Source organism: Phoenix dactylifera, chromosome 16 (assembly GCF_009389715.1).
Source record: "Phoenix dactylifera cultivar Barhee BC4 chromosome 16, palm_55x_up_171113_PBpolish2nd_filt_p, whole genome shotgun sequence".
Classification (NCBI taxonomy): Eukaryota; Viridiplantae; Streptophyta; class Magnoliopsida; order Arecales; family Arecaceae; genus Phoenix; species Phoenix dactylifera.
In genome coordinates this window covers 3,661,704-3,680,890 of record NC_052407.1, presented here as the reverse complement: position 1 = coordinate 3,680,890, position 19,187 = coordinate 3,661,704, and the positions used below count along the sequence as shown (strand labels likewise).

Here is a 19,187-nt window from a genome sequence, read left to right as displayed (position 1 = left end):
TCCTCAAATCCGCCAAAAAGATTAGTGGATATCATAATTGAAAAATATGAAAAAAAATAGTTGCAGTAGCTGATATGGAATTCCCAATGCAAACGATCATCCATGACAGAATCACCTTTGGAAATCAAAAAGTAGAATTATACACGACAGAAAAATAAAGCTGTTCCACATTTATACATTGTCTCACCAGATCAAAGTGCTCTTCTTGGATGCTCCGCACATAAATCGTTGGTGGGATCACCCGGGAAAACTAAGAGGCTTGTAGTAGCAATAATAATTGCCCATCAGGCTCCAAAGAATTAATTGCTTTCCTTTAACAATCATTGACCTTTCATTTTGGCGAAGATTCGAGGAAAAAAACAGTTTGTGAAAGTAAGCCATTAGTCACATACTATCCCTCCATAGGCTCCAAAATGATAACCCCATGAGCTACAAACAAGTCCCCAAATGTATACTACAATCTTGCAACGCACTGCATAATGCATGGACAGTCCTGCACGTATATGTCATAATGAAATTATTTCTTTCTATGATTTTATTTATACCTGTTTGCTGTAAGCGATTACGCTATCAAAATTCAGTGTCAAACTAATCATATTTTAGAGAAAAACAAATTAAAAACTCAATTGGCTTGCCAAAAAAGGCACGCTCAATTAGCTAAGCTTGATTTGGCATCACCTTCATAAGCTTCGTGTGATCCAATAAAACGACAATATTAAATTGTCAAAAGGGTTAAATGTAGAATGACTCCCCATGTAAAGTTTATTAATAAGTATTCAAATAAATATGGTAACAGCTATGCTATGAAATTATTGCAATCCAGATCATATAATGAAATGTAGCTTCCAAAGCGTGGCAAACAAAGCACAAAAAAAAAAAAAAAAAAAAAAAAAACTGACTGCCAGGCAGCTCAAGATAGGCTTTTTGCTCTCTCTCCGTTCTGGAAAGAGGATTTAACCATAATTTATCAAATCATCGCAAACATCACTTAGTTTCTGCTAATGAAAAAATGAATTTGGACTAAGGCTCCCTAAGTGAAAGGGCGCATGTAAGGGCCTGAACGCTGCCTAAGATACAGTGAAATCACTTGTGCTTTTAGTACAATGAATCAAACTTTGAACTTCGCATGCCTCCACCATGGTTTTAAGTGGTCAGATGTTGATCAAGTTGAGAAAAATGTAAAGAACTATGAGTTGCCTAATCAGTGTTCAAACAACTGTAGTTGGTATGCACTCTCAAATTCATGACATACATTGACAGCATCATATTGGTAAAGCAAACAGAGTTTGAGATGGCTGTTCATAGGAACAAAACTGAGATTTGACATTATTTTTGCCAAAAGGCAAAGCTCTTTATTTTGGGTAAGAGTTCAGGGGTATTTTCAGACTACATTGGAGATTAAAAGTGAAAGAATGTACACAGATTGAATATTGAAATTTATTTCAATTAGTAGGACAAATTTTAAAATATTCCAAAACAGGTTACTGAAGTACACAAAAAGGTGACTTATTTGTGAAGACACAAGAACTGAAAAAGTTTGAAACAAACTTAGGGGAAATTGGAAAAAAAAAAATCAAGAATAATAGAAAGCTTTTCCACTAAGCCAGAGAATGTCATTAGTAGGGGTTGTTGGAATAACAATCTGCCTAGATCATGCATCTTTTTATACTAAAATGGCCAAGAATGCACTATTTTTGCTTGCATACTGCCTCTAGCTGTTCTCATTTCAATAATATTGTGAAAGCCCCCTCGTTAATCATGCAACTCTTCCCTCTCTCTTTTTTCTCAGTACTTCTGGTCTGAAGTCTTGAGAAGAACGTGCAATACCTTTTCTAGTGCTTGCCTTTTCTTTTCCATCAATTTGCTAATGCTAATTACTGCTTCTAGAAGATTATGTGTTCCATTCAGCTCAGATCTGTCCTATAAGTAAAGATTGATCAAAGAAATCCAGAGCACCAAAAAGAAATCAATATAACGATTCAAGGAACTACTGCTAAATAGTATTTCTTCATCACTTAAGCATGTTGTTTATATTAGTAATTTTATTCATTAAAAAGTAAATGCATGCTAACAATATGCTCGCTACAGCTACATTCTCAATTTAGTCCATATTATTGGAGAAACAAATGATCTTCATGGCCAAAAAGCATCCTTGACTTCCTAAATACCAAAGAATAGAAAATACTTACCATCCCTAGCAAAGGTGCGCATTGATTTAACAAATGGATTATGCCAAAGAATAGAAAATACTTACCATCCCTGGTGAAGAAAAGAAAATAGCATCCATGTCTTCCTAAATACTTACCATCCTTTCAGAATACTTACCATACCTGACAAATTGATTATGCCATGACATTGCCTTTGAAAGGAACCATGTATTGGTTTCATTTTATGTGACTACTAACCTCAAAGTGGAGTCCTAGATTGCCCCTTCCTGAGATGCATTTGCAAACTAAATAGGATCGGAAGCTTGATCTAACATTATTACCATTCAACTGTGGTGGGAAGTATATCACAAAGTACTACATACTAAATTTGTCTAGGAGCTTGTCCTAATATTTTAACTTTAATATTATGTTCAAAGCAAAGAGGTTAAAAGTGACTGTATTTCTTAAACCCCAAGTTTGAAAGTTCAAGTTCGAATCTTTAATTCATGAACCCCTAGTCTTGTCTAGAGGTTTGCCCTTGTTGAAATTGCTTGTCATTACAATGTCTATAGTTGTCATAGAAGAAAGGAGAACATGAACAAGGGAGAGACTGTGGCAATAGGAAAAAAATTAGAAAGTGCATGTCTAGTGGGTTTCCCTGCAATGCTCAGTAGTTTCACAGTTTGTGTGTTCAAAATGACATGATTAAGGAAGCGGCAGGGGGGGGGGGGGGGGGGGGGGGGGCACCCTAGATATGCCACTCCACGTAAAATAATATTGAAATGTAACAAACTCTGAAACACTATGAATCATCTAATTGTTAGTGATTTCTTAACATATATAGGGCATAACAAAATATCAACCTAGTAGTACAAGAAGATCAAGGTTGTAAAAACTGCAGGCCATAGATGGGCAGCCAGGGGCACATAAAAAGAAAAAGAAAAAGTGCATAAGCCAAAGCAGAAAAAATAGGGGAGAGAAAAGATAAAACTGCATATCTAAACCACCGTCAGCTATTGTCCATTGGAGAAACCATCAATGGACATGTTCTACCCCTTGCGGCCGCAGCCAACAAGTCATCCATCCTCTAGTTTCCTGATCTCTTCTAACATGATAGCACATAGAAATTCTGGGGTGGGTTTAAGGACAAGGGATTTCTTATATTAAGTTGTCAGGTTGGGTTACAAGATTATAAGTACCCTATCGGACACCTAACCCCCAGCACCCCAATATTAGTTATTTACCGGGCCACCCATGTGCCTGTTTTTTGGGCCTTGTGGGTGCTTGCTTTGTGGTTGAACACTTGTGGCATGAGCCTGAGACCTTTTTTTTAATCAAAAAATAAAATTGAGCAGCTATTATATTTACAAAAGTAGCACATAATGATGACAGTGATGAGAAAGAAGTGCATGTGTCTATGTGTGAGAGATAAAGCATGAAAGACGGTTATGTTTAGGTGCTTAAAGATAGGAGAATGCATAAAGAAGAACTAAGGATGATGAACAAGAAAAAAGCAAAAAGATAGAGAAATCTAGAGAGTATGAGAAGCAATCCATGTGTTTTAGCCACAATTGACTGGAGGAGCAAAGCATTTCTTCACCGGTATAACTGATGGAATACAATGCATACCGCACAAAATCATTTGGTCGGATATATTTAGGACAAAAAACTAGACATAGCCTTGAAAGGAAAAAATATTAAATGAAATAAAAACACAATCAAAACAAGAGATAGTGTTAACTAGTATATTAAGTATTTCTAAGTACTTGTTATATCAATAAAGTTATCCTCCGCATGGATCATGATTCCAATAGTCAAATAAAATAATTTCCACTTTAACATCCAAGAAGATGCTTAGAAGGCTATAAGGCGACTTATGATGTTCAAGCGAACATGGCTTTGAAAGTAAAGCTGATCATGAGCCGGACTTGGGCACAGAAAATTTTATATAGGCCCGACAAAAAAGCTCGATTAAAAATGAATAGAGTTTAGACCCCGAGGCCCAGCCCACGATCAGTTCTATGTGAAGGTAAGCACCACAGAGTCATTAGGTGGTGGCTTAAGATCTTAATTACCCATATCAAGAACATAGGAGATAGCACAACATTTTCACGATGTCATTTAAGAGCTTAACAGTTTCAAAAAGCCTATTGATGCCCTATTCTAACATTCTCATCCATTGCCAAGTCGCATATCAAGAAAGGAAGATCACAAAAGGGATAATAAGACAGTGGGCTCCAAGGGTGTCAAACAATCTGCAAACAACCTCAACAAGAATAATATAGACATATAGAATGGCACTCGCTCTGACAATCTGATCATAACATCCAACCACATATTGTGCATAAAGAAGGTTAGCTTTCAATTGAAACGATGAATTTCACATACTCATTCAACATTTAATGGCATGAAAGTAGCTCATAAGAAATAGATGAATCAAACTTCTTTTTTTCTTTTTTCTCTTGGTCGGCGGTGGGGGGGACTCAAAAACAAAATCCATGGTGCCTCAAATTCAATCTTGTTTCTAACAAAACATTAAAACATTTACAAAGATATCTAAAAAGATAACAGGAATCAAGAACCAAAATACCCAGAATCAGATCAAAAAGAAGTAAATCACAACCTTCATTTAACGCAATTTATCGGTCTCTTACCCCGCGACGGCACGACGATCGGTGGAGTCGGTATTCTTCAAAAATCCAACTTTTAAAAACACAGGCAGCAAAACTTTCTTCAAAACCAGCGGCTAGACCCCTAGTCAGCAACACAAACCAAAATCTCCAATCTCAAGAAGCCATCAGAAACACGAATCACACTCGGCCGTAGGCACGGCGCGTGGGGCTGCCGACAACCGAGAGCAATCCCCCACCGGCAGCTTCTTGTTCGTCGAGATAGAGGTCCTCGGTAACCCTAAACGCCGCATGCAACACTACGAGCACGGCACCGATGATCAGCGAGACCAGGACGTTCAATCCGACATGCGTGAACACCAGGGCGACAACTGTGACAACGGAGAGGGCGAAGAGGACCAGACGGTCATCGATCTCACGCCCGAAGAGCACGAGAGGCCCGTCGCGGAAGAAGTAGAGGAAGAACCAAGCGACGAAGACGACGAGGAAGACGATCATGGAGACGGGGTGCCAGAGAAGGCTGCAGAAGAGGACGAACAGGACGACGAGGGCGTAATTGACGCGGAAGTAGGAGAGGTTGCGGCGGACGCGGGCCATGGCCTCGCCGTAGCTGTAGGGGCGGCCGAAGGCGGTGGGATCCGCGAGCTCGCGCCACGGCCGGCGGGTGGCGATGAGGGCCCCGCCCCGCTCCTTGGCCCGGCCGAAGAGCTCCGCGGCGCGGGAGGTGGAGGCCACCGCGGCCTCCGGGGCGGTGGGGATGGCCCCGTAGCCGTCGCGCCAGGAGGTGGATGACATCCCGGCGGTGGAGGTCCAAAACCTCAATCCCAGATCTCTTGTTCGAAGAAGGGGGGCAGAGGCAAGAAATAGCAGAGGGGGTGAAAACCTAACCCTAGATCTCCATGGGAGGCTCTCTTTGCATCTAAAGTGTTTGATGTTGGGGCTGCTCCGGTTTTAAGATCAGAAGAGGGAGAAGAGATCTGAGGCCGAAGCAAAACTGAGACCAGAACAAAACTGGCGGTGCCACGTTAATGTGCATGATGATGTATCATGCGCGTGAGAAGAGCATTAATTATTTTATCCTTTCCAAAACGAACGTTACCAAGTGGACTCGATAAGAACCATGAGCATTGAACCAGAACGAACGCCATTACCTTCAATCCAGGCAGGGAACATGGAGACAACATCTAAAGAAGATGTTTTGGGATTGACATTATTGGATATGGATGTTTTCATGAGCACTGCACAGCATTCTTGTAGATTTTTATCATGTCTCTTTTGATGTACTGGAGTCAAAAATGTCACTGTAACTCCTGTTGTAACTTTAAAAAGTTCGATGCTTTGTTCTCGTATGGATGTCCGCGTATACAGCAATATGACAAATAGAATGATGGATATTTACTAGTTTGCCAACAACAACTGTTTGATTCCTCGAAATTAGTGGTGGTGATGAGAGAAGTTAAAAGCTCTCAATGCAAGAGCAGTTAATAGTTGGATTGAAAAGAATAGATCCGTATCCAGCTTGCTAGTTTTATACGGAGTAGTTGTTTCTTTTCATTTGTAGTTATGTTAAAAATGAAAAGCAAGAAGGGGCTATGAAACAAGGCGACACATGAGTACAGGAAATCTGAATTCCTTTGTTTCATCCTGGGTTTTTGGATTAAACCTATTAAAATTTGGACGCTAGCAAGCAACGGCGAATATGGTATCGGCAATGTGTTGCTTTCCAGGCTATTTATGTATTTAGAGAAGCCAACAATGCTGCGGACTATGCGGCTCATCACTCCGAAGATTTTATCTGAGAGAACCATGGCTTTGTTTTGTTTTCTTTACATTTTATTTTATTGTCCGACTTTTTGGGCCTAAGTTCGCCGTACTGGTATTGCTAGGCGTACCGGTCATCTATCGGATCGGTACAGTTCCGGTTCGTATCCGTTTAAACTAGTACCGAACTGAAACACTCTTCTCCGTCGGAGCCAAGGAAGAAGAAGAGAACGAGAGAGCGAGTGGGGGAGGGAGGGAGGGAGGAGAGGAGAGGCCGCCTGCAGAGGGCTGGGGGGGCCGGCGGAGCCCACGGGGCTCCCTATTTTTTTTTTGTGGCCGCGTCCCCGGCCTCCGCCGCCACCCCCTGGGCCTCCGTCGGCCTCCCGCGGCCCTTCGTGGGTGGCAGAGGCCTCTCCTCCCTCCCTCTCTTTCCTGCTCTCTTTCTCTTCGTCTTTTCCAGCTCTGGTTGGGTTCGGCCCATAGTGGTTTTTACAGCTCCAACGTATCGGTTACACGTCGGACCAGTCTGATATGGCCTGAACCGGCCGGTACGGGTCGGTTTGTCAGACTGTGCTTTAGGTTGTACTCACACCTGTTGTGTAAGAGCAGCCGATATACCAAAGAAAAAAACTTGGTATTGAAAATATGGCACAGAAGTCAGCCGGAGAGCATCTGTTTACGTATAAGCAGCAATGTTTCTCTTTAATTTTGCTTTATAGAGAACACACAATTTATTAGCTCCATGAAATCTGAGGAACGATAGATGCCAAATCTAGTACAGATGTATGTCATAACAACCGTGATCAAGACTCTCAGATCACTTGCTTAGATGGCATCATCCCTTGCCACTTGGACAAGAGATTAGAGGTTCAATTTTGGTCAGCTCTTAAGAACTGAGGTGGGTATAAGATAGAAGGAAGAAGACAACCATGAACAAGAGCCTGGAAAACCAGTACTGGACAATGCAGTAAGCTGTAGCTCTATTGATTAAACTCTGCAAGGTATATTGTAAGCCAGCAAGAAGCATGCTCATCGCATAATTGAAGAACCTCCTTTGGAATCAAATGGTCTGCCATTAAAGGCATAAATAGTTAACATTAAGCGATTTTCTAATCACCGTCATCAAGATCCAACTCATCTCTGAATGATCTCAAATAGAATAAAAGTAGTATGCTTGTCAGTAGAAAGTAGTGCCTATAATCATAAGCACTCATGCAAATATGTTCAGCATCTGAAAAACCAAGGTGCACCGCATCGGCATACAAAGTTTATCATAATATAATTTAGATACTCAAGGCTCTATAATTGATAAAAAGAATAAAACTTCCATGGCAGAAATCTTGTAAAAATGATCCAAAGCACTAGAAAATCAACAGAGATGTCATTAATTATTTTAACATTTACTATAGTGGAACATGTGGTTTAAGAGCCTGTTGGCACCAGGTCCAATAGCCAATGCACCACAGATTATTTAATCATGGCCAAGCGGCACAAAAGATCTTTGAGAGGTAGCTTCGTTGAATTAAATAAATATTTTAAATCTTTCCTCCAAATTCAAAATTGGAATTCAAATTTCACGCCAACGGGCTTTCTGCTTCTTTTGGCCTACGTCTGCTTTGACTTGGTCAACGGCCAAGTGTCAAGCATCCACATGCAAGTAAGGAAGCAAATATGAAAAAATTTCCAAAAAAAAGCAGACCAAGACAAGTGTCATGCATCCACGCGCAAGAGCAAGCATGGAATGGCCCCCAAAGAAGGAAGGAAGCATGGACGACCAAGATGCAACAAGCCACAGGATCAAAGGAGCATAAGAAGACATGTCATCAACTCACGGGAGAAGAGTTTGCTTCTTTTGATATGCCCGAGCCTATATAAAGGGCTTTAGGGATCATTTCAAGACAACGAAAAATTCCTCTTCTTCCTCTTGTTCTTATTCTCTTCTCTACATAATTTCAATTATTTTTCTAAGTTTCTTTTGAGGTATCTGCAAGCGTGAACGTACTCTTCTTTTTTCCTTAGAGGTGCACTGACGGAGAAGACGTGCTTCTTTATTGGATCGTCGTTTCTCTAGGAATCTATGCCAGCGGACTCGTGCGTGGGGGGCATAAACTTTTCTGAGATAGCGCATCGGCGTGCTTCGATCCACAGGCCATCTTCTTTTATTTCTTCATTTTATTATTTTATTTTCAAGTAAATAATTTGCTAGTTTATTTTTCTTATTTACTGTTTATGAATATTAGAAACATTCAATTATTGATTTATCAATTATATTTATGCATCTAGGCTAACAATCTTAACAATTTTCATGATGAGAGGAATTGGAGTTCCATTTTAATTCCTTTCATCACAATGCACAGAGATCCTGCATGCCATTTTAATGCAGCAATTCAGCAAACTACAACAGATCTGTGACACAAGCAAACATGTTCCTGCTGCCAGGCTTCCAGGAAAGCTTTCACCACATTGAGAACCAAAACAAAAACAAGAAAGAGAGAACCATCCAGTGGTTATGCTATGTTGCTTTTTAAGTTCTGCACAAAAAAAGAGCAATGCTTCCTACATACATACATAACAAAAAGCAAAGCTCCCTCGAAGCTCATAACAAAAACGAACCTTGAATACCTCACTGATCCTTTCAGTACGAGGGGATTTCTTCACAGATTCCATAGGCTCCCTGTCCAAGGTAGGAAAACAGAGAACCAGTTACAATATAAACCACACAAAGCGTTGTATCATAGGGGTGCCTGTAATTTATAAGTTACAGCACAGCTCCTAGCTATTTTCTTGTAGCTAAGTAACCTCACATACTTAAGAGGGTAATAATCCCATTAAAGGTGACACAGAATCAGAGGGGTGATGTAAACAAAATAATAATAATAAAATAAACTTTCCCCTGCTTCCCTCCACACAAAGAGAGAAGATACCAAAATGCTTTGTTGATTTCTTCATTTCCAGCATCTGCAGCTCTTTCATATTTCTAAAGAAACATTAAAAATTGTAGTACGTGAAAAATAGTGACCAAAGCGTATGCACAAGCAAGTAAGAATTAGCAGTATTTTTCAGTAAATTCAAAGCTGCAACCTTCCTGATAGCTTGTTTTTGGCCAGTCAGGCCCTTAGAATTTTGCAAAACTTCGCGTCCAACAATGACCAGTTCCCCTCTCCCTGGCGTAGCCAACAAGGGCTCTCCTATTGGCATGCAAGCATCAAAAGGATCCATTTCCATCGCTTTGATTCAAGAATCAAAATTAAAACTAGTGAAGAATTAAACTAGGAAATATTTTCTAATCTCACCATCAAGTAACATTTCACAACAAATTAGAAATTCTTTGATAGATTAGTGACCATTGGTTTAAGGGAATAATTTCGAACTTTGCTTGTCTTCATCAATATTTGCCAAATCAATACTGGAGAGCATACTAGTCGGTGAATGGTTTGGCACGATACAAGTCGCCGAGGGGAAGGGGGGAGGAGGCACTTAAAAATCAAATAAATTAAAGTGAGAACAGGCAGAAAACAATCAAGTTAGCCATTGCTGGATATGCAATAATGAGAAAAGTCAGTAGCCGTATTGGCTGCCTATGCTACTAAAAATCGAATAAATTAGAGTGAGAACAGGAAGCTGGCAATGCTACAGAGAGAACAATCAAGTTATTTTAGGACCTTCTATAGAAGATATATGCAGTAATCTGTAATGTCAGATGCATTAAGATGCAAGATAACATACTTATGTTCATACAGAAAAAATATGTATATACAAGCAGCATAGAAACACACACACATCTATGTACATGCAAATGAAATTTGTGGTAGTTGAAGTTTGTTTTTGGAAAAAAAAAGTATATACATACATACATGCATACATACATATACCTATATAATATAATCTTTTAGTGGCTAAGTATGATTTTTAGAAGTTACTGCACCTGCTCTGTGACTACGTAGCCAGCCATGATCGAAATCATGGTATAATATGTAGTCATTTCTTTATACTATATGATAGGCCTAAATATGAGCCAATTTCAAAAAGCCAAGGAAACAAGGCCAAGAGCCTTGTGATCAGCTCTAAATTCAGTACGAGATGCTTCAACATTTTAGATTTATTAATTTTAGTGCTTGTAAACTGATGAAGGGAAACATATGCTTTTAGATTCAGAACAAAAAGAGCTCAAAAAGGAACATTCTTTATTAGATTTCCTTTGTTTTCTGTACCAAGAGAGTCATTTTTAGAGCCAAACAGGTTCTACTACGTTCAGTTGAAATTTTAAAAATTAAGGGACCATAATCATCATTTAGTCAGCCCTAAATTTCTTTAACAGTTACAAACTATCTTATTACATTGTATGGACTGTTTTGTTGTACCACATTCAACTACTATTCAACCAATGTGTTCAAAATTTTTCTAGTTATGCAAGAAAGCTTAAATGTTTTTCCAATTAAACTGACAATGCATCCTAATACTTCAGTTAGGAGAAACATATATTCGAAACTACTGCCATAAAGATTGGGGAAAGCTGAATATCAAATTATCAGCAACAATACTTTAGTTAGGAGAAACGATGATGAATATTTTGCTGGAGAACCATGCAAGATGTAATGCATTAGTATGCTCTAGAGTTTCCTTCCATATTATTGTTCATGTCAAAGTTGTATTGCTTATTTCAGATACTATGTTCTTATACTTGTGTTGGATCATATAAGTTTGATTTTCTTATAGGCACGATATTGCTCGTAAATTCCAGGGAGTGCTAATACTTGTACATGTGGAATGGATGGGGAGAGAAGTTGGTTTCTCTTCCTTCCCTTTTTTTCATCAAGGGGGCTCAACATTTTGATCAGTTTTCATGGTGGGCAAGGTGAGAATATCTTAACATGGCACATACTTGTTCCTTAGTTATTATATGTGTGCAATTTGCACATATGTCTATGTATATTTAAGTATGTCTATACGTGTGTGTGCATTCATTTGTTATGGAGGAATGGCTTATCAGCCTCTGCAAACTTTAGCACGTATTTGTTTCTCAGTGAATGTGTCTTCAAACATGCAGATATCTTGTATGTTTGCATGTATCTTGGTGTGAGGATGGAACTCAGGTTTAGGAATAGGAATGCCAGCAACCCAATTAACTCCTTCAGCAGGCAGTAATTCCTTAATCATGGGAACATTCGACTCTTGGAGGTCAGTCATAAGATTGGAGACAATAAGTGCTAACATCACAGAAAGACATGTCAAATGGAATAGCTTTGTTGGTTCAATGGAGCCATGGAAATCCAAGGATCAGATGGCGAAGTAATACGGTGACCTTTGCCATCCTTGATGAGGATGACACCTCTACAAACACATCACCATATTGCTGATCGGTACAACTTGGGATCCAAGATTATTCCATCTCGCACTCAAAATCATTTCCGTGGGTTTTTTAAAGGTCTATTAACCATCATGTGAAGAAGTTCATATGCATATACTTGCCATGGCCAAGAGTTAATAAGCTCAGCACCTCCTCAGGAGCTTCTCGCAGTCTGTGTTTGGAAGCCACTAGTTACTTCTTTTTCTTTTTAGAGTTCCATGGCCTTGTTTATATAAAAAAAGCGAGCATCATTAGGATTTGGAGACAAAAATCAAGGCGAACTGCAGCCTCCTCTTTTATCTGAATTTCGATCTCCTCTCATCTTCTTTTTTATTTGAATCCCACTAATAATTCAAATATTTTTAAATTTATTTTTTTCAAAAATACTCGCCATATGTCGATCCATGATGGCGGATTAGATTTAGGCAACATGACTAAGATATTTAATTCTGGTGTTTTTGAACTAAAGAAATTCCTGCCTTTTGGTTCGGTGGTGTACCGGGCTTCTGTTGGTCTGAGATGGGCCTTCTGCGTCGGCTCAGCTGACTGTGAAAAGTGGAGGGCGTACTAGGAGTTTTTAGCCCCCCTCTCTCCTCCTTGTTCTGTTTTCACATTTTAATACCTTCCAAAACGACATTAGCATCCCTTAACCTTGCTTTTTTTCTTATTTAGATGAGTTTTCTTTCTCTTTTTTTTGTTAGCTAAACCAAGTAAAATGTAACAACCCAGTACCTCATCTAAAAAGACTAGTCAGAAGGTATTATTTGGGTTTCTTGATCCTGTATATGTACCCAACATCTATCCAACGAATAATCGATATAGGACTAAACACACGCCTGCACAGATTCTTACATAAAAATTAACCACATGGTTCGCTTCCATTTGCTGCCGGCTTCTGTCCAGATCTCTTATTCCTAAACCACCTTCAGATAGATGCAGAAGAACAAACTCTTAAAGGTTGTTTGCTTAACTGGAGTTGTTCGGGTGGATCGACTGCTCTATTAACATTGAATAGCTCGATAATGATCAATTAGCATTGTTTATCACGTACTAAAAGCACAGTGGCAATTGACAAATCCACCAGCTCTATAAGGGAGATAGCCAGGTGGGTTCCTGCCAACCGGATGGGAGGCTTTAGTCCACGGTGGGTCCAGAGATGGACTTCTCTTACCGCAATTATAACATAATACCTAACACATTGACATCTTTCCATTATCCGGGCCATCATCACTAGGCTATTTTCAAAGGCCCAGTTGAAAGTGTGGTGGGAAAAGGGAATTGAGGACGGACCCTCCAATGCTACGGCTCACGTAAGAAGACTTTGCCATCATCATGCTTGTCCCTTTTTCTTCTTCTTTAGTTTTTTTTGGGACCTCCTGTCCCATGTCACCGTCTCAATGTATGAAAGTGTAGAGCAAAGTTATCAACTTGAAACCCTGCGGCTTATCTTAGTTAAATCTAGAATGCATGATGGAGGTCACCCTGGTATCCGCCGCCCCTTCGTTCAAAATGGTTCTGGTTGTATCTTTCATGAGAAAAAGCTTCATCCTCTTTCGCGATGTCAATCGTTGAATTGCACGATAGCCACTTTGAAATCCATGCAGATGGATGATAAAAAAAGTTTGGAGTGTTTTGAGATCCATACAAGATATGATCCAGTAGTTAAAATATTATTATATGCAAGATAAAAAATAACTGTACATAGGATGGACACAAGTATAAGTATGCGCAAAATGAACGACATAAGGGACTAAATATAAAAAATTAAGTGTAAAAGGAATAAATGCAAAATAATAGATAACTTTGAAAATGATGCTTCAAAATGTTTGCTTGCCTTTGAAATCTATCTATCCCTTACTAGTTTTTATCGCATGTGATCTGTATTTGTTTTACATCTTATATGTGGATGATGCTCCCGACCATGTACACATCAGCATATGAAGGTGGAGATTTCAAAGTTTGCTAAAACTTTGAAATAAAAAAGAGGTCGATTTCATTGATAGGATACCTTTGGACTCTATTGACAATAGGATAAATAATATAATGAGTGAATTAGTCAATTCACTACTATAATTTTTAGATTCATTGTCCTTTAATATGCTACTTTAATTAGCTTTTGGGGAGCTTTTTATTTCTATCATTTAATCTTAGTTTCCAAAGTTAAGTAACAAACATAGCACCAAGACCTGTGCGAGCATATTTTTAATCCCATTTCAATTTTATTCTACGGGTATCTTAAGTACTTAAATAGAGTCAAAAATTAATTCTAGTTGATGATTTTTGGCAAGTTTGTTTGGTTAAAGTTCTAAGTTGTTACTGTATGACATTGATATGCTAGCACGACTAATTTGTGCCCTAACCCACCTAACATTTTGTTGCATCCAAAATCATGCTCTGCTATTAGCTTAACAATGTGAGATGGTGGCCGAGCTTTTGAATTATAGCTCAATTAAAATTTACTAATCTTACAAATGCTTTAAAAAGGTTCCTTTTTTTTTTTTTGCTTATGTTAAAGCAGGAATAATGGGTGATATATTTTTAAGGCATTTGTGATATCAATAAGAGTGATGTTTAGATATGTTAGCATCCATCTTGGGTATTTCTTTTCCAACGAAGCCAATTTTTCCCTACATTTGATGGCTTTTTCGTCTTCTCCCCTGGCGAGACTATTTCCTCTTCAATCTTATCATGATTCCACGCCGACATAGAAGTGTAGATAGTGTCGACATTTTCGCTACAGTTCAGTTATCCGCTGGAAAGCAAGCCATGGTTCTCCGTGCAGCATCGGCGAGCTCTTTGTAGGCAGTGGCAGAGGATCTGTAAGAAGTATCTTCAATCCAAAATATGAAGGACCTGTTGACCTTTCAAGTTTTTTCTTTTTTTTAAGGTACATCGGCGACTCACATACAGTAGATGTGAGTACTGCCCAAGGAGTCAGAATGTAAAAGAGACTGTAAGAGAGACGGGACAAAAGTCTGGTCCACCTAAACGTACTCACCTAAGTGATGAGCCACATAGGATCCAATCTGCAGCATTGTTGGCCTTCCTATAAACATGAGTAGCTTTGTGGAAAGCGCATTCACCTAACAGGCGGTGAATATCGTGTAGCAGTCGCATCCCCCGATCGGCACTTTTAGACCCCCGATTCCCCTCAATCATCATGGCGGAGTCTCCCTCCAGGATGACACGGTTTGCTCCTAGCACCCGTCGCACATAGAACACCCCCTCCCATGCTGCTCTGATCTCAGTGCTGCTGATAAACTGATCGAGGATGCGCCGACCCCCAGCCGCCACTAATCTGGTTTATTGATCCCTGATGATAAAGTCGGCACTGCAGCAACCCCCCTCCTAGATGCTGCTGCCGATGTTCACCTTGAGAAAGTTGGCCTTTCAAGTTTCATTTGCTTTCTAGAAGCATGGGACTCCACAAATGGTATGCTTCAACCCACTGAAGCAGTAGATTTAGAATCACAAAGCCAAAACATGGAGAGAATGAAGGCAAAACTATGTGCATGGCCCGACTTTTTTTACAAGAAGCAAAGAAACCCTGGAAGAATGAGATGCAATGATAAGAAAGCCAGCCTAGCAGATTTCACAGGGCCAAAGAAAGCCTGAAAGCAACAAAATAGAATCAAAGTAGCTAACCAATGGAACACCAATGCTAAACTTCTAGGCTGACTACCAAACAACAATAAATAGTAAAAATTACAATCTGAAATCATGAGGCCAGAGTGCAAATGCAGGACTTCAGACAAAAGAAATCAAACACTCAGATGCAAATTGCAACCATAGTCCCTTCCTTGGAAAGGAATAGGAAGCTTAAGAAGCCAGAGGAACTTGAGGAAAAGGAAAGCAGCATAATAATGGTATGTGCAGCAACAGTGTCACAGGTGTCGAAGAAATTACATTAAGATGGTATATGTGTGAGGAGTGGGCGTATATCTGAAAACATGTCATTGCACTTGAACTAAAACATGGAGATTGTTTTTGCCGGAAAACACTTAGAGGTTCAGCACAAAACATCCGAGGCTTAGAAAAAGTATTTGATGCAAAAGGCTCTAAATTAATTATATGGAGCACTTAAAATTGTTGCCAAATGCCATAGCTAAACAAGGGCTCGAATACAATAAAAATTACTAGTATATAACTGTGCGGATTTGTGCGGGCGGGTATTTAGTCCCACATTGGTTATTCCCTGAATAGATCTTGAAAACTTATATAGGATCAAGAAATTTAAATAATATTTTTCAACTAGCTATTTTAGGTAAGGTCTTAAGTTGTTTCAAATGGTATGGACCTAGCCTATAATTTATATGGACTAAAGAACACTGCAGGACACATTTATTGGGGTTGACTACGGGCCGATCATTGTGCTTGTGATTAGATTTGAATAGATTTGAACTCTTAGTTTGACGAGGACGTCAGGCCTTAAACAGAAGGAGTACGTGAGGATCCATGTGGGTGTGCGTTTAATCCCACATCGATTGTTCGCTGGGTAGATCGTGTTTAAATCCACATTGATTGTTTATTGGATAGATTTTAAGTGAATATTTTGAACACCTCTATGCAGGCATTCTTATTTTTGGAATCCACTCAATTCTATATCGGTCCAGTTCGAGAGAAAAAAATATAAAAATTGATCAAATTCTCTTTCCATTCCTTATAAATTTGGAAGCATGACCATTCTGTCCAATACTCTTGCAGCCGCTGAAAGAAACATATCTATCTTCAGATTTGTGGTCTTATCCAAATTCAAAAACTGCGGTATGAGTGGGACCCAACATCGAGCTTTTAGATTGCATCATGAGGGTGATGGCCTTTGGCACTGTCATCCAAGTATGGGTCAATACCGAAGGCATTCAAGTCGATTTGCTCTCAATTCACAAACCTGTCATTCTTTGGCACCATGCTCGCTCCTACCTTTCAGGTTTGGTTATTATCAAATTGACTTTTCAACATGCGTTACAGCAACCCCTCACCCACCCCTGGTGATTATGCTGTCAAAATAGTTAAAATGCTGAAATATCAGGGTAAATAAAAAAAAAAAAAGTTGGAATGATAAAAAAAAGTAGAGTCATGGTTGTAACAGCTCAGAACCTCATCCAAAATGGCTAGCTAGAAAATATTATTTGGGTTCCTTGATCTTATATAAGTATCCAAAATTTATCCAACAAGTAACCGATATGAGACTAAATACATGCCCGCACGGAATCTCACATACTTCCGTCATTTAAATACATGCATGCACGGATTCTCACATACTTCCCCTATTTAAGCTCTGACGTTCTTGTTAGACTAAAGTTTCAAATTTATTCAAATCTAATCACAAGCAACACGATCGGCCCATGGTTAGCCCTAATGGATCTGAGCTACAATGTCCCATAAGCTACATAGGTTATAAACCGAGTCCGCTCTGATACCATTTGTAACAACTTAAGACCACACCCAATTTGAATTTTTTGATCCTATATAAATATCTAAAATCTACCCAGCAAATAACCGATGTGAGTCCAAATAGCCGCTCGCACGGTCGTCACAATGATTTTGCCGCTCACAATATTTTTGAATAAGCTAGGCTGCCGTTGATAGCTTAGCAATTTTTGGTGCCCGTTTTAATTCAACAGATCTCATTGAGAAAAACTAGTAATTATCACAAGTAGCTCGGAAGGGACTTTTTTTTTTTTTAATTATCACATGGACGCAATGGTAATGTTCTAGTGGTGATTGTGGCTTCATCTATAAGGATGGCTTAAGGATCATTCCATTTGCATGAGCATGGGACAACAACAATAATGAAAGCAAAATTGACAAGATACAAAAAAAACGATCTGAATGTGCTCAGGAGAAACTGGATTATATAATTGCATGCCCAAAAAAACTCTAGATTGCATCATCCAAATTTTGGCTCATCCTATACCCACTCTAGATTACATCTCTTCAAAATTTTTCCAGTCTCATAATATCTCTTCCTTTTCCTTGACAAGAAATCTAGACTTATAAGATCTTCACATATCATGCATTTTGTTAGAACTTTTACTAATTGACATGCGGTTGCACCGATCAAGTTTAATCACCCACATTCCCACAGTTGCATCTGATACTGATCTCCCGTTCCATACCAACTCAATTTGTCTAATTCATTATTCATTTCCACACTAGTTAGGAGTGTTGAGGTTTTTTTTTTTTTTTGTTCTTTTGTTTTTTCTTCACCCACCATTTGCCTGATTTTCTCATGTAAAGATTAATTAGAATCTATATTTCCCTTCTCAAATATATCATAGCATTTGCTTGAATGGCATTACTTTTGTCACCTTTTGCATCAATTCTCGGTGGATGGAATGGATATACGATAGAAAGTAGAGATTAATCTCTCTTAATCTTGAAAAAAACAATTATTGCATGTCAAACAATAAACATATATTTGAGATATCATCATCTTCTATCACTTGCCTTCATATTGTAACAACCCAGGACCTCCCCCAAAAAAGCTAGACGAAAGATATTATTTGAGTTCCCAACATCTATTCAACGAATAACTGATGTAGGACTAAACATACATTCGCACAGATCCTTACACATATATTGGGGGCTATGGGATATCTGTCCTTGAGGTCGGAAATCCAAGATCACCCCATGGCAATGATCTTGGGTTGAAAGTTGAAGACAAAAATACCCCTAAATTTAGCAGAAAAATTGATATATCAATATACCTTGAATATATTATGTCAATGTTATATATATATATATATAATATTATGTTGATATTATATATTATATTAATGATATATATATTATAATATATTATTAATCATATTATTATCCTATTATTATTGAAAGATAATTTTAAATTATAGTAGAAATATATTATTATATTTTATATTTATATAATGAAAATATTTAATATATTACTCCTATTTACCTTATTTTCCTAATCAAAATAATTATTAGTATTAAAAATCTATTATAAGTATAAATAAAAATATTAATTCTATAATGAAAAATAACATATTTTTATCAGATTAATAATTTATAGGAGTAATAAATATATTTTTATAGAATATATTAATAATTAATATATTGATAAATATATTAATAATTTATTATAATATATTTTATATGATTAATAACTATATGATAAGGGCTACTAAAAGTAGAATATGTAACAAAATTATGAAGCTATTATAGGAATTAGCATATTGACTTACATTTTTGATTCATAAGAATTAAAAATAAAAAATCCATCTAAGATATATCATGGGTATTTGTGGTATTATGTGGTTGGTGATTTTAGATCTCCGTACT

The 19,187-nt window shown here is 38.3% G+C and overlaps 1 protein-coding gene across 1 annotated transcript; it reads right to left on the bottom strand.

The window, feature by feature from the left end:
- Nucleotides 1–8: 8 nt before the first annotated feature.
- On the bottom strand, nucleotides 9–6,111 carry LOC103718773 (PRA1 family protein F3-like). The gene is made up of 2 exons (XM_008807730.4): nucleotides 4,802–6,111; nucleotides 9–493 (listed from the first exon to the last, which is right to left on the bottom strand). Exon 1 carries the CDS (start codon nucleotides 5,570–5,572, stop codon nucleotides 4,958–4,960), a length of 615 nt encoding a protein of 204 aa, XP_008805952.1. The 5' UTR covers nucleotides 5,573–6,111; the 3' UTR covers nucleotides 9–493; nucleotides 4,802–4,957.
- Nucleotides 6,112–19,187: the final 13,076 nt, after the last annotated feature.

What these genes read in the sequence shown, in the direction of transcription:
- LOC103718773 (XM_008807730.4), bottom strand. Translation starts at nt 5,572, where the DNA reads ATGTCATCCACCTCCTGGCGCGACGGCTACGGGGCCATCCCCACCGCC.